This window comes from Bombyx mori, chromosome 22 (assembly GCF_030269925.1).
Source record: "Bombyx mori chromosome 22, ASM3026992v2".
In the NCBI taxonomy this organism is placed as follows: domain Eukaryota; kingdom Metazoa; phylum Arthropoda; class Insecta; order Lepidoptera; family Bombycidae; genus Bombyx; species Bombyx mori.
Genome location: NC_085128.1, coordinates 12,810,086 through 12,833,297, shown reverse-complemented (window position 1 = coordinate 12,833,297; position 23,212 = coordinate 12,810,086). Strand labels below are relative to the sequence as shown.

The 23,212-nt window shown below is 37.9% G+C and overlaps 1 protein-coding gene across 3 annotated transcripts in view; it reads left to right on the top strand.

Annotated features, from left to right (window-relative positions):
* Window positions 1-2,095: 2,095 nt before the first annotated feature.
* Window positions 2,096-23,212, top strand: part of LOC101741298 (treacle protein) — a 47,523-nt gene continuing 26,406 nt past the window's right edge. For all 3 annotated transcript variants that reach the window (XM_062675015.1, XM_038018757.2, XM_021348215.3), the window contains exons 1-3: window positions 2,096-2,399; window positions 18,444-18,549; window positions 21,988-22,187. In XM_062675015.1, the coding sequence (XP_062530999.1) occupies window positions 18,449-18,549; window positions 21,988-22,187 (301 nt within the window). In that variant the 5' untranslated portion in view covers window positions 2,096-2,399; window positions 18,444-18,448. The remainder of the gene's footprint in view (window positions 2,400-18,443; window positions 18,550-21,987; window positions 22,188-23,212) is intronic.

The window sequence follows — 23,212 nt, the reverse complement described above, 5'->3', positions numbered from 1 at the left end:
GATGTTTCACATCTGCCAGGCGTCCCGTGACGGCTCACATTTCTTTTAATCACTATGTATGTACAATTTTGAGCTATTTAGTAAAATTTACACTTTAATTACTTGAAAAACGTAAGATTCTATGTTACATTGATAAACAAAAAAATACAAATCGAAATATTCTACTACTTTTTTTTTTTTTTTTTTTTTTTTCCTACCTAAGCTGATAGCCCTGGCGGCTATTTCAGCGTAACCTAACTTTAGTAGGTGAGCTCACGGGGCTCAAACCTGACGATGTTGCTAACACGAACCCTAGCAAGAGTCGTGCTTCGCAGAATCTACCACCGGATCGGAAGCGCGACCCACTGAGAAGATCCGGCGAGAAACTCAGTGGGCTGTGTCTGAGAGTTAATTTACTCGTCGAGCCGTTCGTCGCAAGCGACGGGTTCGACGAGAACGGTGACCGGTGCTTGAAGTACCTAAAAGCACCGTTAGTGGATCAGGAGGATCCGAGATGACGTGTTTAGGGCGACGTCGACTGCTTTCCATTCTGTCCGCAGGATCGGGAATGTAGTTACCGGCGGCCACGATGAGAGGGTTCTCGTGTCGTGCCGCTTTATCGAAGTGGCGCATGGACGCCGACTGAAGATACTTACTGATGGACTCTAAGTCCAGGTCGTCATGGAGGTCGACGTTCCTGACGAACCACGGGGCTCCGACGGCTATCCTGCAAAAACGGGATTGAATAATTTGAAAGGATTTTAAGTGTATGCGGGCCGCGTGAGCGAACACTACACTTGCATAGGTCATGACGGGGCGTATGCAAGTTTTGTAGAGTGTCACCTTATTTCTAAGGGACATTTTACTTCGCCTACATATCATCGGGTAGAGACGTCCTAGGATGAAGGCGGCACGATCGCGTACCGTCTTGATGTGGGGGCGGAATGTCATCCTACTGTCGAGGGTGACGCCTAAATATTTGACCTTCGGGGCCCACGGTATGGGCTGGTCGAACATCGTGATTGGGCGAACGGCGGGGGCGGGGGTATTGACGCGCCTAGTCGGGAGGGGGATGCTCAGCGTGGTGTTCGGAGGGCGACCCCTTTTGAAGAGCACCGCTGTGCTTTTCGTGGGGTTAATGTCGATGCGCCACTTCCGGAACCACTGTCCCATGGTGGTAGCCGCGGTCTGAAGTCGTCGATGAAGCAACGCCTTCTTCCTACACGAGTAGTAGATGGCGGTGTCATCGGCGAAGAGCGCCAGATGGGTCTCCGGAGACCGGGGTATATCGTTGATATACAAACTGAATAGTAACGGGGAGAGGGCGGAGCCTTGCGGGACTCCGGCTGTGACGTGACGGGGCCGGGAACGCGTTCCCTCGACTCGATATCGGAACGATTCTACTACTAGCGACCCGCCCTCGCTTCGCTTCGGAAACATTAAAACACACATGAAACAAAAAATAAAAAATAAAAAAATAAATAAATAAAGTAGCCTATGTTCATCAGGGACAATGTCAGCTTCTAATGTAAAAAGAATTTTTCAAATCGGTCCAGTAGTTTCGGAGCCTATTCGAAACAAACAAACAAACAAATCTTTCCTCTTTATAATATTAGTATAGATATAGATAAGTAACAACCAAATAAGTTAATATTTAATAAGACATCTACAATGTTTTGAGAATTTGAGAAAGTTGTAGAATATTCTTTAAATTATACGCATAGATGCCTATTTATTGCTATTTTAAGATAGCTTATATACCTGAGTTACTTAGGGATAATTTTAGGCCATCAAAAGGTATTTCATATAGAAGTATGGAAGGGGCTTTAAATCCTATCTTTCATATTTAGAACAACTACGTATTTTCGCATGTTTCTTGCAATCTTTATGATTTATGGATTTGTAATTTTTTCAGCCCTGGTCAATAGGGGTTTGCTCGTGGCCTTAGAATATAATTACACACAACTTGTCAGTTGTCAACGTTTTTGCCTTTTCGACTTCTTTTAAAGTTCTATGCTAGCGTCACCTGTTGAGTTACCTCTGTATTATTTGTATGCGCCATCTATGAAGAGGCTATGAATATAAAAAGATGAAAAAAAGATGTCGTTAGTAGTTCTAAAGTGAAAGTCTCGATGTATTTTCTAAAAATAACACCAGAGTTCGTTCCAAGCGCTATATTTAGTTTTTAGACATTTGACAAAAAAGATGGCAGCGAGTGCTGACTGCTGTGACTGCTGTCCTTCGGTTATATTGCGAAAATGGCGCATTTTGTGATATTTTCACACAAAAATATAATTTTAAGTGCAAATTTGTGTAGTGCTGCATTGTGATGAAGTGTTATTATACATGAATGACAGTGAACTCGTGTGTAAATAAGACAGCGACTTTCTTCTGGATATTGGATTACACATAAAATAAAGGTATTTATGCCTCCTACGCAGAAATCATTGCATGTTTAAGTGTTTTTATGTGAACATAGCTATTTTATGTCAGAAGAAGGTTTCGGGAAATATAGTATCGCATAAAATATTACATAAGAACGTCAACTTATGAACGTGGTTGTTGGTGTGGTGTCCGGGAACTTTAATAGAGAGGCATATGTTATTTTCATATATCGGAAAGTATTCTTAGTGTACCGAGTCAGTGTTATAAGTATTCCACAATACGTAGCTTCGATATCTCGGGTGCCTGTATGACATCAGCAGGCAATGCCCAGTGCTGTAAACTGCTGAATTATGATTCATCCGGCGGTGTTACCACCACCTCTAAATACGGGCGCACTATGCTTCAAATTTAATTAGAAAGTATAATGAAAACAATGTATAAAATAGGTCAGCAAACTGTAATGATAAACATTAAGGTGTCTCTTACCCACACATGACCTTTTTCCACTGGTACATAGCTTAAAACAAAGGAAAACTACATAACTACGATTAAATTCCTAAATTTACCTGTTTGAAGTTATACAAGAATTTTTTAAATCAATTTATAGCTTAAGTATTACATTTTATTTCAGAATCTATATTAATCAACGAGTTAATAAGTTCAGTTCTCAGTTCAGACTAAATGTTTTAAATTTTCACATTAAAATTTCTCATTGATTACTTGAATAATAAATTCACTCATCATACCCTTGTGTACATGAATAATTGAAAAAAATGATGATTTTAATTTATAAAAAAAATATAAGAAGAAAAACAAATATTTTTCTTAATCAATTAAATTAACACAATAAAAAATATTACTTCAATGTATCATGGTAAATTTGTCTAAATACAGAATATTGTAAAATCACAAATTTACTGAGGGATTCAGTAAATTTTCATGTTATGTACTCAAAGAATAGGAGTATATTTAGAGTACTAAAATAAATCTGAAAGTAGGTCTGCTGTTTTTCTCAGTAGATAAACATTACATGCAACTAAATGTAATATTGGGTCAAGTTGAATTGTTCTGAAAATGGTTTTGGTTTGTAAAGTTAAATACACATCTAGAATGCATGGGTTTTAAAAATAGTAATTCTTAACTTGAGTACCTTATATAAAACTATGTAATGTGACATATTCTGTCATAACACAATTAACACATTTGTTCACATAGTCAAACATAGGCACCCTCTATAAATATGTGGTCTAAGACTTGGTTCAAACCAGGAGTCGAAATAATGTTTCTAAGTAACCAACCTAACATGTGTAACACACATTCATAAACTAATGGGAAAGTACAAAGTCAAAACTGCAATATGTATTTATAATTTGTGTAATAATGAGTAAGGTGGATTTATTTGAATTGTTAAGGAGATCATCCAATGTCTTTGTGGAGTTTCATCAATCACAATTTAGGGCAATGGATCTTTGATGAGAACAGAGCCTGTACAAAAGATAATTGTAGTATTTTCTTCAGTTTTTACCATCACTGCTAAATTTAATTGCACTGCATCAATATTGTATTAAAAAATACTATTATCCGTTATCTGGTGAATCTCTTAGTCACCTTTCATAACACCCACGACAAGAAATAGAAATGATGCTATTCTAGGTTGATACCACTCAGCTAATGATCATATAGGAGTTCATATGAAGCTGTCATTTACATTGGGTGGATTTTATTTTGGTGGTTTCTTGCCGTGGTACCAGACAAACAATGACTTTATCTATGATAAACACATGAACAGCGAAAAAAAAAACTAGATTTTGTATCTAATGTCTAAATAAAATCTTCATCAATTTCGGTACAAAAAAAATTTTTTTTTCCCTACCTATTCACTGGTAGCCTAGTGGACTATTCCAGCTATATTCCAGACTGGTATATGAGCTCACGGGCTCAACCTGAGAGTATTCGCTAACACCAGCCTTAGCAAGAGCAGTGCTTTGCAGAATCTACCACTGGATATTATGTTATCTACAAAAATAGTTTGAGTCCGCACGGGTAGGTACCTCCGCCCCGCCTATTTCTGCCGTGAAGCAGTAATGCGTTTCGGTTTGTAGGGTGGGGCAGCCGTTGTAACTATACTGAGACCTTAGAACTTATATCTCAAGGTGTGTGGCGCATTTACGCTGTAGATGTCTATGGGCTCCAGTAACCACTTAACACCAGGTGGGCTGTGAGCTCGTCCACACATCTAAGCAATAAAAAAAAAATATTAAGATAAGAAATATTTGTTACAATGATTCACTCTTACAGCCATTTATTTATTTGGAGATTTTCTAAAGTCGTTGAACTAAAATAGATGGCTAAAATGAAATTGTGTACACAGCTTTCTTCTTTGTGGAAAATGTTCAGAGTAATGTTTTAATTCATAAACCAGACAGCATTACTTACATACTTAATAAAATGGTTTTTTGTTAGGTTAGGTTTTAATATTAGAATGATCTTATGAAGAAACTGCAAGCACATGTATAGATACAATAGAACAGTATTTGATGATAAACAAACAGTTGCATAGAAAAAAATAAATAATCAGGATAAAAGAATGTACAAAAATACTGAAAATTATTTAATTCCATTAGTCAAATGAGAAACATAAAAACCACCAGTAATTATGCAAATTCGATTAACTCTGTATCTATGATAAGGGAGAAGATAAAGAAGACTCAAAACTTGTATGTTTTTTCTGAGTAAGTGATCCACGGTTTTTTAAATTACTTTTTTCGATAGCTACAGCTACAGGCTTAATATTTATTACACGATATTATCCTTTCATTGTGGTAGTCATTCGTGAACATGTCCTAGGTACGCACTTCCAGAGAAAATTTTGTGCTTGTCCCTGGGATTCGAACCTAGGCATAGTCGCATCGCACCATTCAAGTACACCGGATCTGTCTATCTTTAGACTCCGATGGCCCCTCCTTAATTAATTGCGATCGTAATTAAAAACTAAAAATAATGAAATACGTACTCAACAAATGTTCACGATTGACTTCCACGGTGAAGGAATAACATCGTGCAATAAAAATCAAAACCCGCAAAATTATAATTTGCGTAATCACTGGTGGTAGGACCTCTTGGGAGTCCGCACGGGTAGGTACCACCACCCCGCTTATTTCCGCCGTGAAGCAGTAATGCGTTTCGGTTCGAAGGGTGCGGTAGCCGTTGTAACTATACCTGAGATCTTAGAACTTATATCTCGAGGTGGGTGGCGCATTTACGTTGTAGATGTCTATGGGCTCCAGTAACCACTTAACACCAGGTGGGCTGTGAGCTCGTCCATCCATCTAAGCAATAAAAAAAAAAAAAAAAATGTAAAGTAAACAATTAGTCTGAAATATAGGAGATAGTAACTGTATTCAAAAATATAGTTTATCTATCTATATCTATATATATAAAAATGAAACCCGTTTTCCGTTGTCACGACATAACATGAAAACGGCTTGACCGATTTGGCTAATTTTTGGTCTTAAATTATTTGTGGAAGTCCAGAGAAGGTTTAAAAGGTGGATAAATATCAAAATGCTCGGAATTAAATAAAAATAACAATTTTGTTTTTCCTTTGATGTGTCCCCCGTCGGACGGATTCCTTTTGTTTGTTTTATGTTTATTTTATACAAAAGTTTAGGTCTTTTATTTATCGATTGAGGCAGTAGGAAGTCTGCCGGGTCAGCTAGTATTATATAAAAATGAATTGCTGTTCGGTAGTCTCGCTAAAACTCGAGATCGACTGGACCGATTTGGCTAATTTTGCTCTTGAAATATTTGTGGAGGTCGAGAGAAGGTTTAAAAGGTTAGATAAATGTGAAAATGTTCGGAATTAAATAAAAATAACAATTTTGTTTTTCCTTTGATGTGTCCCCCGTCGGACGGATTCCTTTTGTTTGGCACTACGAAGTCTGCCGAGTCAGCTATTATATAATAAAAAATCTTTGGAATACAATTATTTAAAATGTACAGTTTTATGTAAGATTTAATAATTTTACAAAATGTTTCAAGATTGTTACGAGTGATTGACTATACTATAATACTGAGAGTTGAACTCCTATTTCAAGGAGGGTAACCACTGGTAACCACTTAACAACAGGCGGGCCAGGAGCTCGTAAGAAAAAAAAAAGACCATGAGAACAAAAAAAATATGTAAATATTAAGAAAAGGTAACCCTGACGAGCTTAAAGCGTAAGACTCCTGTGCTATCTGCGTGTTTTGTTAGTTATACTAGATCGAATGGTATGAAACGTTTCAAGCGAATCGCGGGCAACATAAAGAAATTTCTTAAATCTGGCTTACATCCAATACAATACTGTCTTCTCTCATAAGATTGACAGTACGCGCAATACGACATGATTCCAATGTTTGTTTCAATATCAAAGTATTTGTTGACCCATTTCGTGAACATCGCAACGCATTCAATAAAATGTTTACGGGTGGAATTAAGGCTTGTCAATTGGATTGTACTTAAACTGGATTCGGAATTTCGTATATTTACAATGAATATCAAATTATCCGACATACGTGTTCTATATAAATTAGTACGTTAATATATACGTTTCAAAAACTATTACAGTTTTCGTGTAATAGTTACTGGTGGTAGGACCTCTTGTGAGTTACTGGTGGTAGGACCTTGAGTCCGCGCGGATAGGTACCACCGCCTGCCCATTTCTGCCGTGAAGCAGTAATGCGTTTCGGTTTGAGGGGTGGGGCAGCCGTTGTAACTATACTGAGACCTTAGAGGGCTCCAGTAACCACTTAACACCAGGTGGGCTGTGAGCTCGTCCACCCATCTAAGCAATAAAAAAAATCGTAGTTCACGGACTGAGGTCAAAATAGTAAACGTAGTTTTAATTATGTCTGCGACTCGCGAAAGCCGAAAGAAGTACTACATTTTAATTCTGTAAGCAGTTTAAACTGTCAAAATCGTAAAATAAACAATAAAACAAGAGCTTGATTATTTTTGATAAATTTCTAATTGATATTTTGATTATTTAAAAAACTTTAAATAATGTCTCAGTAACAAATTTACTGAAAATTAAGTAGTGGTTTTGGCTTGAGAAACCCAACTCTACACCATCTATCTTTCCAGATTTGTGCACTTTCATAGACGCAAAAAAGTTAATAAGCCAATAAAGTTAATAATCATAGTTTTATACACGAAATATACTAAAATAAAAAAATTAGATAATTCACTCCCAAAAACCTCAATTTTTCAGTTTGTTTTCGTAGTGTTGCGAGTAAACATAAGTATATTAAATTTCTAGTACAGACAGAAGACGGTGAGATATCAACTAATATATTATATTGTTCCACATACAATTAAATATGCCAGCTAACTCTGGTTATAACCCCCCTTCGTCTAGTATAAATACTTCTCCAGTACTGACAAGTAATCATTTTGTACTATATTTTATACGGACACATACACTATACGTATAATTTTTTTTTAACCAACACCTAAAATAGTTTATCCATCCATCCACCCAGGTTATTTAATTTGTAAATGAACCAAACCAAAAACTCTACAAGGTAATGTACATAAGAATAACTTTATGTCTGAAATTATTAAATTTAGATTGAGGAAATCATATCCACGTATTGCAAATTTGTAAATAAGAATGTTTGAATGTATAGAAATAAGACTGTTTAAAAGACAACATAAATGGACTTGTCATTAACTTGAACAATCGCTGAATAATTGCAGTTGATTGTTTAAGTTTGATTTGTAGGATTAACCTTGTTTATTATTTATTCATATCAATTATATCAATATAATATTTGTAATTGTGGCAAGTTTTTATTTCAAAGAGTATAACCAAATTGTCTGATAAAGAAAAAAAAATATGGCATTTAATGGAGGAGTATTAGGAGTAGTTCGAAAATACCGTAAGCGCATACCTTTAGATTTGTATTATTCATGAAAAATACACGACAAATTGTGACGTGACACGTGGCAAATTCATGTAATTGTGTAATTTCGCGACAAAAATTCATATCTGCCGAAATGAAGTCTGTATCAGTGTTACAATATTTTTAGCAACGGCTTAATAATTTGAATAAATAAAAAAAAAATACAAAAGTGGGTTGGAACGATCGACACAGAATATTAAATCTAAGACAAGTGAACGCTGCGCGCGCTTCCAGCAAAAGTGATCCGAGGTGGCGTGATGTCCCCGCTGGTCGGTCGGTTGCCCCTCCAGATGACGAGTTGCCCCTCCAGATGACGTCACGAGTCCACGTGAGTGCTCGTCGTCAATGGCTCCGCCCATCGACTTTGACTTAAGAGGAAGTCGCCTCTAATACGGCCTCTCCTGACTGGTGGACGTCCACGTTCACCTCGATGTCATGACGGTCTTCAATCTCTGACGATGCAGGACTCACTGTGTGCACAGCGTTGCTATCGGGGTGTTCTATGATATCGTCATAGAAATAGATTGTTTGCATTACAATCATGATTTTGGTACCATGAACCATTAGTAAAAGTTAGTAGTTCTTGTGAGCATTTTACATCACATTTCAGTGTGTTCATGTATAGTAGGCTCTTGTTGAGTTACGTTAGATGTACTGACGACACGGCACTGTTACCATATCGGGTGTATAATATACTGTGAGAGTAAAGTCTGGTTGACATGGCCAAGTTAACATGTCAAGCTAATACACTCGTAACGTGAACTGCGTTACCACGTCACACCTTTACGTGAACTTTGTTACCACGTCATAACATATACGTGAACTAGGTTACCACGGTACAACATCTACGTGAACTATGTTACCACGTAAATCTCTGCGTGAACTATGTTACCACGTTACAACATCTACGTGAACTATGTTACCACGTAAACCTCTGCGTGAACTATGTTACCACGTTACAACATCTACGTGAACTACGTTACCACGTAAATCTCTGCGTGAACTATGTTACCACGTTACAACATCTACGTGAACTATGTTACCACGTAAATCTCTGCGTGAACTATGTTACCACGTTACAACATCTACGTGAACTATGTTACCACGTAAATCTCTGCGTGAACTATGTTACCACGTAAATCTCTGCGTGAACTATGTTACCACGGTACAACATCTACGTGAACTATGTTACCACGTAAATCTAAAGGCATGCAGTCAACCCCAAGAATGTTTGACATTACGCGTCACTGGTGACTCAACTAGTGCCTGAACCCTACGAGGACTCGGCCTAACCTGACCTCCACCAAAAATTAAATCAACTCGTGAATCTGTAGACTAGCGTTCGCGAGTCAACCAGAGGGCCCATTATGCCCCGTATCATTATTAAAGTTCCGAGTTTGTCAGTCAGACCTCTGACCATCTTAATACAGAGCAACGATCTCCTGGCGCACTCGACGTATGAGGCAAAGCAATCTGATGCTAATTGCATAGCATTATAAAGAATATTGGCATACTCTAACTTTCGCGGACACAACGGCTTAAAGTCTTTTACGAAGTTACCCCACGTCCGGTCACTAGACAATCACACGTGTAACCAAGTACGCTCATCACTCTTAAGACAGCCCAAAACTCGTGACAAATACTCAGTGCCTTCCCAGTTAAGGATCTAGTCCATTCTACTTCCTTACACAATGTGTCTATGTATTGCACGGCAGGGTAAAACTTAGAAATAAAGTAACCATGAGCTCGATCTGAATTTACGAATCTAAAGGATTCGGTTAACTTCCGTGCTGATGTGGTAGTTGCCTTTTTATTGTCACAACGCGTGGTGGAACTATTTTACATCTATTCTCAAACGCGGGTACAATCGACACGGCGATGGAACAACACGGCGTCCCGTTTGCATGATCACCGACCTGGACAGTCGAACTGTTGTCTAATTGACGTATTGATGGAGTGTGCCGACTAGTAACATTTTGAACCCTTCGAATGTTATTTCCACCCATCGAGACTGAGCATTCAGTCTCCAGCATGTTCTATCGCGTCAATAAAAATAGACCGTAAGGTCGGTTGTGATAAAGTCGTTGAGCTAGTTACTTGGTGATTTATTACATTTCATAAGAGGGTATCCGACAAAAAAAATCTACTTCGCACCAAGAATCGATATCATTAACGCTGGGGTCAAAATTAGAAATATAAAAATGGTTCGACCTTACTTTGGACAGTGCACTTAATGCTCCGATGATCCTGTCTGTAGCGTCGTACGCGCGGGACTCTGACGGCGGCGGTGATGTGATTCCCAACGCCACCACGGGTCCGGCGCCACCACCGTCCGCGGTCGAGGGACGTGCGTCTTCTATCTGCGACCCTAGCGGGCTCGACTCACGCGCAACGTTCACATTTGAGTTTTAAGCAATTAAACGCGCCAATATTATTCTCCAATATTGGTCTCGAACATTCGGCGAATGCGAGCGTCCTCCTACCCTGCTTCCAGTTACACGTATATCGGTCATTACGTTGTTAATTTAATGCAAATTTTAAAAATAAACTGTACGCCAGGATAACCCAAAAGCGGATAGGGCACAAGCCCTATCCCACTTCTGATTTTAGCAACGGCTTAATAATTTGAATAAATAAAAAAAAAATACAAAAGTGGGTTGGAACGATCGACACAGAATATTAAATCTAAGACAAGTGAACGCTGCGCGCGCTTCCAGCAAAAGTGATCCGAGGTGGCGTGATGTCCCCGCTGGTCGGTCGGTTGCCCCTCCAGATGACGAGTTGCCCCTCCAGATGACGTCACGAGTCCACGTGAGTGCTCGTCGTCAATGGCTCCGCCCATCGACTTTGACTTAAGAGGAAGTCGCCTCTAATAATATGTATATCACCATAATTTACATGGTTAACCTTTTTTCCCTGTCTAATCACTCGTATCCTAAGGGGCTATTCCATCTACGCGCGGATTGGTATATAAGCTCCCGAGGCTCAACCTGGAAGGACTTGCCAACACTATCTCAAACAAGAGCAATGCTTTGTTGAATCTACCATCTGTGAAAACCCATGAATGCGACCCACTGTGAAGATTCTTTGGGAAACTTAGTGGGCTGTGTCTGGAGACTGGGTTGCCTGTCGAATTGTCTCATTCGACGAGTTCGAGAATAATGATAACTGGTGCTTGGAGTATCTAAAAGCACCGATAGTGGATCAGGAGGATCCAATAGGACGTGTGTGGTTAACTATAATACGTATAACGCTGCACCGGCCTACCCATATAGATGATATAAAAGCAACCGGCTGACCGGGGTTCGTACCCAGCATGTATCGATCATAACTCTCGCTTTAATACCAAGAATACAATATGTTCCACGCTCGTATGATTTAAGACAAAATGCAGTGTTGAGTCAGTATCATGGAATTATATTCTATTTTTGTTTCATACAACGATACCGTGTTCTAGACTCTGCCAAATTATAAACTTTTACGACAAAAATATTCTCTCAAAACTGCGTCATTTTACTTGTTTGCGTTAATGCAACATAGACAAATCGCCGCCTATATTATTAAGCTTTTTAGTGTATAGTATAGCTTTTAAGTGCCGCAAAGTACCAGCGCATAAATACAAAGTCCGGTAACATTTTAATTCTAGCTGAATTACACAAAGCAATAGCGCAAGGCTATTGTTCTTTTGCCTAAGCTATGTTATATAATTATAAGCGAAGGGGGATTGAAAAAAACAACTTCGAGTTATAAAAAACTGTATTTAGTTTTGCTTTTCATATTGAGCGGTGTTTCTGCAAGCAGTGTTATTGACCTCGATGTCGCATTATAAAGAAGCGTGAAAACGACACAGCTTGGTAAAGAGATACATACTAAATTACAAATGAAGAAAGATCACGTACAACGACCATCCCATCGACATAGGAGTCGCTTCAAAATATCTACGACACGCCTGGTTCGTGTTTAAGAACCTCACTATAGTGATCACTCTCGAGTTCCGATATTCTTTTGATGTTTCCAGACTTCCTCCTAAGCAGTCGCAGAATATCTGTACTAATATATAAATCTACAGTGGTTTTTACGGATTTTCCATTATAACTACTGAACCATGCATCCGATTGACTTAAAACTTGGTATTCATGTAGAAAATACATGTACTTAATGGATAGGCTCATATTTATATGAGTGTTGGACTCCCTAATAATAATGACAATAAATAATAATGTTAATTTTAAATGCCCAGCGAAGTGGACGGATACAGCTAGTTTAATTATAAAGTTGCGTTATACCAATATATATTGTGACAGGTTGACGAAATCGAATCGACAGTTTTGGGTTGAGGGTAGTCTTAAAACTTTTAGAGGTAGTGAATTTCCGGCGTTGTTTGTTCTGAAGCCTAAAGTTAAACTAGATAAGGGTATGACTAGCGGCTAGACCACTAGGTTTAGGTTCAATTACCATATTTTAAAATTGTTTTGAAAATATCGCTTATTGTTACGTTTTAATATTTTGCGACCCGAAAAATGTTGCTTGGGCCTAAACCGCCTGAATCTAAATGTATAATACATTACTGATTATGATTCCTTATTACTTAAAATATAAGTATTTTTTACAAAAACGTTGTTTGATGAATCTGATTTGTAAATAGTAAGCTCCGTAGTCCGTAGAGGCAAGTGCGAATAGTTGATTGGAGGTTATTCAACTGTTTGAGGACCGAAATAGCGTCGATCGCTGCCGCACGTTCTGTGTCCACGGATCGCGGGCTGATGACGCTCGCACCATGTCGTACCAGTGCCGGACGACTAGCTTCCGGGATACACTTTGAATTGAACCACCGCTATAACGTAAATGATTAGTAACACTCAAACTAAGAATATTTACCATTTGATCGTTCAATTGAATGAGGATCTTTTTTCGTACTTTTCACTCAGTTCTTAAAAGGGTTAAATAGTTCTTTGATGCTTCGTTTCTTCTATATACGAATTTACGAAGTTACGGCATAATCGTCAACAATAATGAAAAAAACCATCTTAATCTTTAAGAACCCAATAGTACATATTTAAAATAGAAAACCACTAATATATGACTTAGCGCATCTGCATGGTTCGTAATGTATTAAACAAAATATTTTATGCCGTGACTAGTTACATCTATTATTGTAAAACTTTGCCAATAAAAATAAAAATACATCGATTATCGTAACGTCAAAATGTTACTGATGATCGTATTTGTGGTCGTCTTTATGTGATTACGGCTGCGGTCTCCTGGTTCCGTGCCGGGCGGAGACGGCGGCGGAGCGGCTGCAATGCTCCTCGCTGTCGAGAGTCGAGGTTGAGGGGTGGGCGCGCGCACGAATCGCGATATTTATAGAGGCGCCGAGACGCCGGCCCCACACTATCCCACATGTTAATTGGCTACATGGGCCGCATTTTTCTCTCAGCGTGACCGTTCTCGCTCACACGATGCCGGCTAATGCCATCGGAGCGGATGCTTCCGACCGACAAACATTGACATCCAATGTAACTGCCCTAGTTTTTGATTCGGTTAAAGCAAGGACAATGCCGGCTTACACGTTTCTGTGTTACACGTGAAAATAGTCACGATGACAGTTCAAGATTATATGAACCATTAACGAAAAGCAGCACATTAACTTTTTCAGTTCTGAAGGAACGAAAGATTAATATCAAAATTTTGTAAAAAAAAACAGTATCTTCCGGCAACCTGAGTTTTAACTTTCTACGGAAAACTTTTTATTGGTGCTGATGGTGACTGAACTTACGGTTACTAAAGCCTACAGATAAATGTCGCTAACCTGACCTGAAACCGCTGAGACAAAGTTGGAATCTCAATTTAATATATAAGACTGAAAATCGAACGTATGACAATAGCACAAAAATAGCAGGATGTTATTACGAGTACCAATACGCGAGGACTGTTACCAGTAATTACGCAGTTGGCGTTTTATCTGCCTGTCTTTGATCGTATTATTACCAAATTAAGATTAAACCAAACATAATAAAAATCAATGAAATACTTCGGTCCCAAATCATATTTCGAGATATCGAGAATGTCAAAGGGAAGATCTTTCACCAAGTGGGTGATATTGCTTGGTAGACCAACGAGCGACGATTTGGATGTTGTAATTCGGAACTTGTATGGATGCAAGGTTGGGGAGCGATCCTCCTAAGAGGTCCCCGCGCGTAGGGTGCGCATGGGGTATGTAGGTCCGCAGACGTTGGGAGCGGACCGGCGGCCCTAGGAATGGAAATTAGGGCCTACTCCTAAATGACTCCTGGACTCTCGCCCAAGCGTCCGATCCCCCCCGAGGTCAAAACCCAGGTGAAGTAAGAGAATTACCGCGGCAAAAACTTGAAACAGACATCGCAGCTCACCCAAGGACGACCGGCTGACGGAGCCTTCGAGGCTAATCGAAATTGCCCGACCAGTCAATCTTTTTTCAAAGATTTTTTTCCGAACTCTTTTTATTTGAAATACTTGTAGATAATGTACAGTTACTTTCCGAAAAGGCTTTTGAGTTCTTCAGGATAGAAAAAGTCTTGACCGATCGTCAAATATATATTTTTTATGTGAAGTAGATATAGGCCATATTTTTAGTATCGAATTTAGCCCCGGTAACAACCGTTTGGCAATTGCAGATCTCTGGTAAAATGGTAAAAAGCTGCTGCACATTCTCTGATGAATTCTTAGATGACTAAAGAAAAACAACTCTCTAATTTTCGATAATGCCAACAATCAACATCATTTTAAGGCGCGAATACATTTTGGCAAATAAAAAATTACTTACATATAAAGTTTGAAAAAAGAAAGAAATGATACTTCAGATATACCTAAAAGTTGAAGAAAAGAAGAAAATAATTGAAACTACAATTTTATCGAGTCGCCAAGGTGAATGAAAATAACAGGAATGAGACGAGAACGATGAGTCAATGTCAAATAGTGAGATCTGAATTGTTTTGTGGTATTGTTCGAGATATGCTTAGAGACTAAAGATCTGGAGCTGGGTATTTTTCAGCGAGAATTAGTTGCCAAACATCGACGTCATTGATTTAAAATTATATACATAGTCAGTTCAGGGAAAATTAATCATTAAGGTCTGCTCTATGTGCATTATTCCTGGATTTTAGAGCAATTCGTTCTCTCTATTACTCCGTAGCAGTGTGTGTCTTCTTCCCTTCTTTTTCTTATATTAAGTACTAGTCATAAGAAATGATGCAAGCTACCAATTTCGTATTAATTTCATACCCGATCCTGTGGACCGAATGGTAAACAGTCTACGTGGCCCTAAACACGTCATTATGGATCCTCTCGATCCATTAACGGTGCTTTTAGGTACCTCAAGCACCGGTCACCGTCCTCGCCAAACCCTTCGCTTGCGACGAAGGGCTCAACGAGTAAATGAACCCATAGACACAGCCCACTGAGTTTCTCGCCGGATCTTCTCAGTGGATCGCGTTTCCGATTCGGTGGTAGATTCTGCGAAGCACTGCTCTTGCTTGGGCCAGTGCTATCAACACTCCGGTTTGAGCCCCGTGATCTCACCTACACGTCAAGGCGAAGCTGAAATAGCCTCTCAAGGCTAAGGAGAATAAAAAAAGTATCAATGCTATTCATGCTATTCCGTTTAATCCCACCTACAGATCCAGGCTGTGTTGTAGTGGTGCAGGCATAGATAAACGCTTAGATGGGCCGTGATCTCGGAAAATATGTATAAACATCCTAATATTAAATTTCAAAAACTATCATTGAATTTAATCTCGTGCCATGTATTCAATGAGTAAAACTAAACTGTTAAACTGAAAATACAACTTGGCCTCGTATACCGACGAGGCCGCTTACAAACCAGAGATCATGGTTGCATGGTTAATAATTATAACCAATGACCATGGATAATAATTCAGTATATCATTCTAATCTACACGAACATAGTGTCCAAGGTGGAGGTTTTATTAACTTACTTATCTCGAAATTAGAGACATAAGATCCAAGGGTCGTAAGGCCATCAAAACAATGCCAAAGAAAAACTGATTTCAAATTTCGAAATTAATTATTTCAATGTCTCATTCATTGCCTTTAATATGTAATTAAGACAAGCTACCATTGAATGGACATATTAGGACAAGTTTTAGTTTAGTTTGCAATCTATACTTATTTTATATTTTCCAAAACGAACTTAAATTATTAAACATAACTACGTAATATATTTTATTTAAGAAAATGTTTGACCGGTTCGTCTTCCGTGCGTTCGTGTTCAACCGTGTAAGTTGAAACTACATTATTATAGTTTTTTTTTGCATTTGAAACCACAGTCGATCTTTTGCACGTCATTTTTTTTTATTTTCACGGAGTTTAGCTCAACGAAGCGTAGCGTTATTTAATTAGTTTTGTATGAAAATGAGGTATTGCGAGTAAAATGGACAACAGGATATTGAAATCGACAATAACAGTTCTGTAATTGTACATGCATTAAGTTAATGATAGTTTTTTTTTTTTTTTTTGCGACAGTTTTATTTCAATTCTTTTCGTGTATTGGGCCTCACTAGTCGACTTGCATTGCACGACGATTTCTATGATATTCAAGTTGAGCGATCATATAATGGTTACAATACAATACTAAAATGGCATACCTACTTTTTTTAGTATAATGTTTCTTGGTTCTTAGTAGAGTGGGCGAGACATATATTAATAAAGCTCTAAAATCAGAGTCGAGAAATGAAGTCGATTAATTAATTGATCAAAAGCTGACTAACATCTTTCTTTGTATTTTTAATGATTCCTGGTTATTTTCAGAAATAATTTGGTGTTTGACTTTTCCCCGAAGAACTTTGATTTTAGTTGGAGATCGTTGTGCTACTTTAAGTTTTGTGCTATGAACGTGGCTGAGTATTTTCGTCAACCGACTGAAAATGTAGGCGGTTTTACGACGATTTTATCTAGTTTTGCGAATCTGCAAATCAAACATAATTACATTCAGTTTAGTTTTGAAATTCCTGTATCTAAGCGTTGACAGTATCCAAAAGTAGATAGCAGACTTGTCATAGATAGAAAGTCACGGACCACATAGCATCACAACGTGAATGGTGACCTCTACCTTGAGAGAGAAGTCGAAGCTTCAATTGCATTGTAAAATGGCTGACTGCATTGCGATCAAAATAGGCTGAATAGTGGTACCTATTAGAGTAACAGAGTACCATTAGTAAATTCTGGTTGGGAATCGCCCATTTTTCGGCGCATCCCTTAGTCGCCTTTTGCTATACCTTCCTACTTTAAAATACGGGGTGGTGCTATTCCATGACGATACTACATTGTCTGGAATAGTCATAGCAATATCAATAGGCTGTATTGGCCATAACTTCGAAAACCTAAGATAATACTATAATGTGTGAGATTCATGGCAAAAATAGATAGTAAAAGATTTCTTGTCGTCGAGATTATTTCTAAAAAAAAACTTTAATTTCACTTTCGCATCTGTTCCGATGGAAAGTTGCCTTCCCACGTGCCTAAGGTTTCAATTAGACCGTTTGATTGTTTGTTCTCGTAATGAATAATAATGTATCTCGTACATTCTACCAGCCTCAACCTCCGCGGCACTGATTAGCATTCACCCTTGTTACATTAAATTAATGAACAGGTGAGGTCCCTGTTGGCGTGAAAACTGTATCGTTTGCCAGTTTATATACAAGCTTGTCTGATGGACGATGACACCTACTCCGACACTCGCTGCTCGGCAACGTTTAATATCTGAGAGAGCTCTTCCAAATTCGAAAAATATGCGATGATTCCCGAAATTTGGGATATGTTTTTTTTTATTTTTTTTGCTCGTGAATAAAAATATTATGCGTGTTTCGCCATGTGTTTTGAACAGAGCGCGTACGATTACATTTTTTTTATGTTTTTTTTAAAAAAGACATGTTTTTAAATCGTGTGTAGATAATTCGTAATCTGATCACGAACTCTCACTCAAGGCAGATATTTGAGTTTATGCAATGAATAAATTGTAAACTTTTCGTAAGAATCAACAATTAACGAACACTGTTTATTTTATCCTTTCCTTTATAAATAATTTATGAATGAATAATTTATTCTATGTAAGTGAATGTCTAACTTGTTTGTTGCAGTCACAATGGTAGTGGGCGAAAATAAGCGCACCGCCAATATCATGGACGGGATCGAAAACACCGGCGACGTGCGTATGCACGACCACCGGCTGAGGCTCAAACAAAGGTAACTGACATATAATACATATGTATATTGTTTAAAGATATACTTCCTGAAAACTATAGCGGTCGAACCCCCGAGTACGCCTACCCGTCCTCGTTATGAGGCAAAACTCTGGGCCAAAAGAAATCTGACACAAAAAATTCGGCAAACGTATATAAGTATTTTACTTTTATAGATTAAAACGTGAACGCCGTTGCCAGCCTTGAGTGGCCGAAATCTCAGTTCCACTAAGTCAGCGACCCTTCTGCCCCTCAGACCGGAACACATGATGTCCAAATTTTCTTAAGAGTTGTGTTAATGTCCAGATAGGAATTCTGAGTAGGAGTGAAGATTGTAGAATGTACTTAAAACGAGAAGGCCATAGTCGTGGCCTCTGGCGAGATTAGCTAATAAATATTGTTTTCCGTTTATGTTAAGGTGGCCTCTTAGTATGTTATCTTGTATATTTTGAACTAATTTTTAATTCTTGTGAAATCAAAATGCTATCAGATTTCCACTACGATTTACTTTCTAAACTCAACACAACTTTGGCCAATAACTAAGCGTTGTAGCAATAAAATAACGCTGTCTATTAAAGTGTAGGTGGTAAAATAATGATACCTGTAAATTATTTTCGCCTCAAATAGAACTATTTACATTCAGCGGGATTTGTTTGCATTGAAAGTAAGACACTCGTGCAATCGATGGATAGGAGACGACGCCGCCGTCGGCCTTTTTAAACAATATTATTTTAGAAGCACACCGAGCTACGCCTCTGCGTTTGTGTGGATACGTGATGGCAGTGACGTCATCAACCAATGACCGACATTAAGGTGTCGGATCATTCACCTTCCTACACTCGATTTTTCGGAAGTCGTAGGAGGAAAGGTTGATTGTTACATCATTTTAGATTTTAACTTGGGTGTCAATTGAATATTGATTCGTATGTTTGATACTGACTACTATATTCGATAAATTTAGAAGCGGAAATGAAATAATCTACGTTTTCACGAAAATTATGAAAGTATTCATCGGTCGTCATTTTTAAAAATAAAATGGTATATGTAAAATAAAACTTTTGGGCCCGATGTACACTTTCCCACTACGCGTCTGTCAATTCAGTGCTCCCGTTTTTGTAGATATTTTCGTGCTCAACATAATGTCGAAATGGTAACATGACCTGAAATATCACAACAGAAAAGTTTTGTAAATCAATCATACCTACATAGTCTTTGATTAATGTCTGACGGCTGGTGAATGTGACCCTGTGTTTGTATGTTACCAAATTCCTGATTTACAATAGCCATGCGATATCAGTTTGTGCGCGTGGGTAAAGTTCGATGTTATTTTTTTGGTACAATTCATACGAGTTTTTGGTTTAAAAGCCCTAAGCTAGAACCTAGCTAGGTTCTCTTCATTTCTATTAGGTGCACAGAGGTGTATTCCAAGTACCCTAAAGATGCTAACTCCGATCGAGAATCAAAGTGTATGCCTTACACCAGCAGTCGGGTCAATAACCAACATTGACCAACGAGGTGATGTAGTATTTAGGCATCACGGCAGCTTACGCAAAGAAGATTACTTAACGAAAAATCTTCTCTTTGTAAAAAGGAACACAAACTATCAAGTTCCTTATAGTTTTAATGTAAAGTCATGCGGGTAGGTACGACTGTTCTGTTGGTATCTGCTGCAATTACATTACGGTTTGAATACGGCAATCTTTCTAAATACACTTCAAATTACATATTATTTCTGCTCGCGTCTTAAAAATAGGACTTCGATTAGATCTTGAGGTTCACTTGACATCTGGAACGTTCCTTCCTAATATCAGTATTCATAAGACGATGCAAAGTTGCAACAATAACTCTCATTTTACATTCGAATTGTGTGTTAAGAGAACTAAGATACATTTTCAAATAAAAAACGCTTTGAGTTCGTAACATAAAACCGTGTCAGGAAAACGTGTGAATACGTTAGCATGACGCATTGATTTTCTTAAATGTTTTGAACCTCGACGCTAATCTTTCATGTAAACTGTACAGTTTTAGTCGCGATGACTTTATATATTAGCGTTCAAATCGATTTAATTTAGCAAGTCCTTTTCATTTCGTTGCTGATTCATAATACTATTGAGTATATTGTTTGATATGTATGCCTGATACTACCAAGTGCATTTGCTGCATAGTAGTCAGTAACTACAAAAGTGTAATAATAGTTACAATCCTTAATGTACTTACTAGTTTAAGCACGTGTTATTAGCGAATACGCCGTCTGCTCGTTATATGCTAAAAATACCTTAAATACGATATAATCAGGAATAGACATCTACAGTCAAACCTGGGTAAGTGAGAACTGGATAAGTGAGAAAACTCTATAAGTGAGAGTAATAGCCAGGACCCGTAATTTGAAGCTCCCAAAACCTCTATTAGCGAGAAACAGAAACCTCTGTAAGAGAGAGTCGTTTTTCCCTCATGGACCTCCGTAAGTGAGACTGCTACTTATCTATACCTCTATAAGCGACAGTCGAGCTTTATTTATTTTTATTATTTCAGAGGAACAAATGACAAAATAAATTACAAATTTAACATCTGCTATTTTATGACTCATTCTTAACTTTTGTGAAACTTCCTTCCATTGTTTTTGTATTGTTTTCTCGTCAATATTGAACCTTTTCTATTTCGTGGAACTAAATAACGTTGTTATTTTATCGCATTCTTTTCGAATGGACACGTGTACCTGTGTACCGTCCTGTTTTTCAGACTTACTCAGTTTATCGTTAATTAATTGCGAAGGAAAGTTCTGTTCTGCATTATGTCAAAACGAAAAATTAAAGTACTGTCATTAAGTGATAAACTTAAAATAGTGAATGCGTTTGAATCCCGAAAATCGCGAAATGAAATTCAGAGGGAGGGAGCATTAGCGAGAAACTCGGGTTAGTGAGAAACCTCTATAAGCGAGAATGAGATTGTGCTCCCTTGAACACTCGCTTATCCAGGTTTGACTGTATATGTTTACTAGCATATACTAGCCAACGTACAAGCTTAAACGCAACTGTGAGCAATGACGAGGGCTTCACTGTGCAAACATATACGACAAAAAAAACCACACACAAAGACACACACACACACCCACACACACACACACACACACACACACACACACACACACACACACACACACAAAGACACAAACACACAAACACACACACACACAAACACACACACACACACAAACACACACACACACACACACACACACACTTATTGGTATGCGCCTGATCTAAGACCTTCTGCAGTATGAGCATAAGCGCGAAAGATTTCTTTGACGCAAGATTTATTTTCTTGGAAATCAAAAAGAGAAATACCGAAACATTTCTGGAAACTTCCGTTATTCATATTTACGGCTAACTTTACGTAGTGTATCAAGCTAAAAGTTGTTCTTAAACCTAAATGTGTTCCACAGATTTGACATAGTAAGAAAATTAGGACAAGGCACGTACGGCAAGGTGCAGCTCGGTATCAACAAGAAGACCGGTCAGGAAGTGGCCATTAAGACAATAAAGAAATGCAAGATCGAATCTGAAGCGGATCTGATTCGTATAAGAAGAGAAGTACAGATCATGTCGTCGGTCAGACATCCAAACATTGTACATATCTATGAAGGTACGGGAATGTAATTTTATTGGTCGTAGAACATTCCGCCACAGATTGTTATTGTATGAAGCGCTTTATTTAACAGTTGTTTACCTGTGGCTGATTTAATCATATTTTAGCGACGACTAGCGCGGATCGGAAGTACAATCTGATTTAGAAGATTAGACCTTATTCAAATAGAACAGTAGCGTACAGTTTATGTCAATATCAGTTAGGACATTTACAATAGTTTCTTAGAATTGAGGAATTGCTCGTGGCTCAAGTGATCTTGCAATTTCACCAAGAGTTTTCTAACTATTCTAAATCAAATTAGGTGAACAATTGGCATATATATTCACTTTCATTCTAAAAAGTTTATGAAAATGTAAAATTATAGTGTATGGATCAATTCTAAGCACAAAAATAAAGACAGTAACAATCGTATGCTTCTTAGAATTCACGCGACTGATGCTGTGTTTACGACTCGTTAAGTGCACTACGGTTCAAAGAACTTTATCAAGGAGGATTGGATATTTTTATTACAAACAAATTTTCACCTAAGCCACGCTTCTGATTCAATAGATTATATTGTTACTATTGTTTGGATCATTAAAGTTTTTTCGGGATATAAAAAAGGGCATTTTAAAAGTACTGCAAATGTAACCGTTCCCTTGTTATGTTGCTCGTCTGTCGTCAATTTCTATAATAACCTAAACTTTCGGCGTATGATTCTGCTATGAAATTGTTATTTTTAGTAAAAGAAATAGAACGGTCGATTTAATTTGAAATTAGAGCTTTATATTTAGGTGCATTAACATTTCAAATTCTGTCAAGTCTGGAACTATTATTTGCATATTGATTGGTGATAAGTGTAAATATTCGTGAATCACTGAGGTTTTTGTCTGTTCATTGACCCTACGATCATTTACTGTAAGCCAATACCGACCAAATAATCACAAAAAAATCGTTTCACAGTCTTCGCGCTACCGTCTTTATTTCACTAAACGCTATTAGCAGAATTGTGTAGCACATTTTGAGGCCCGCGCGGGCCAATG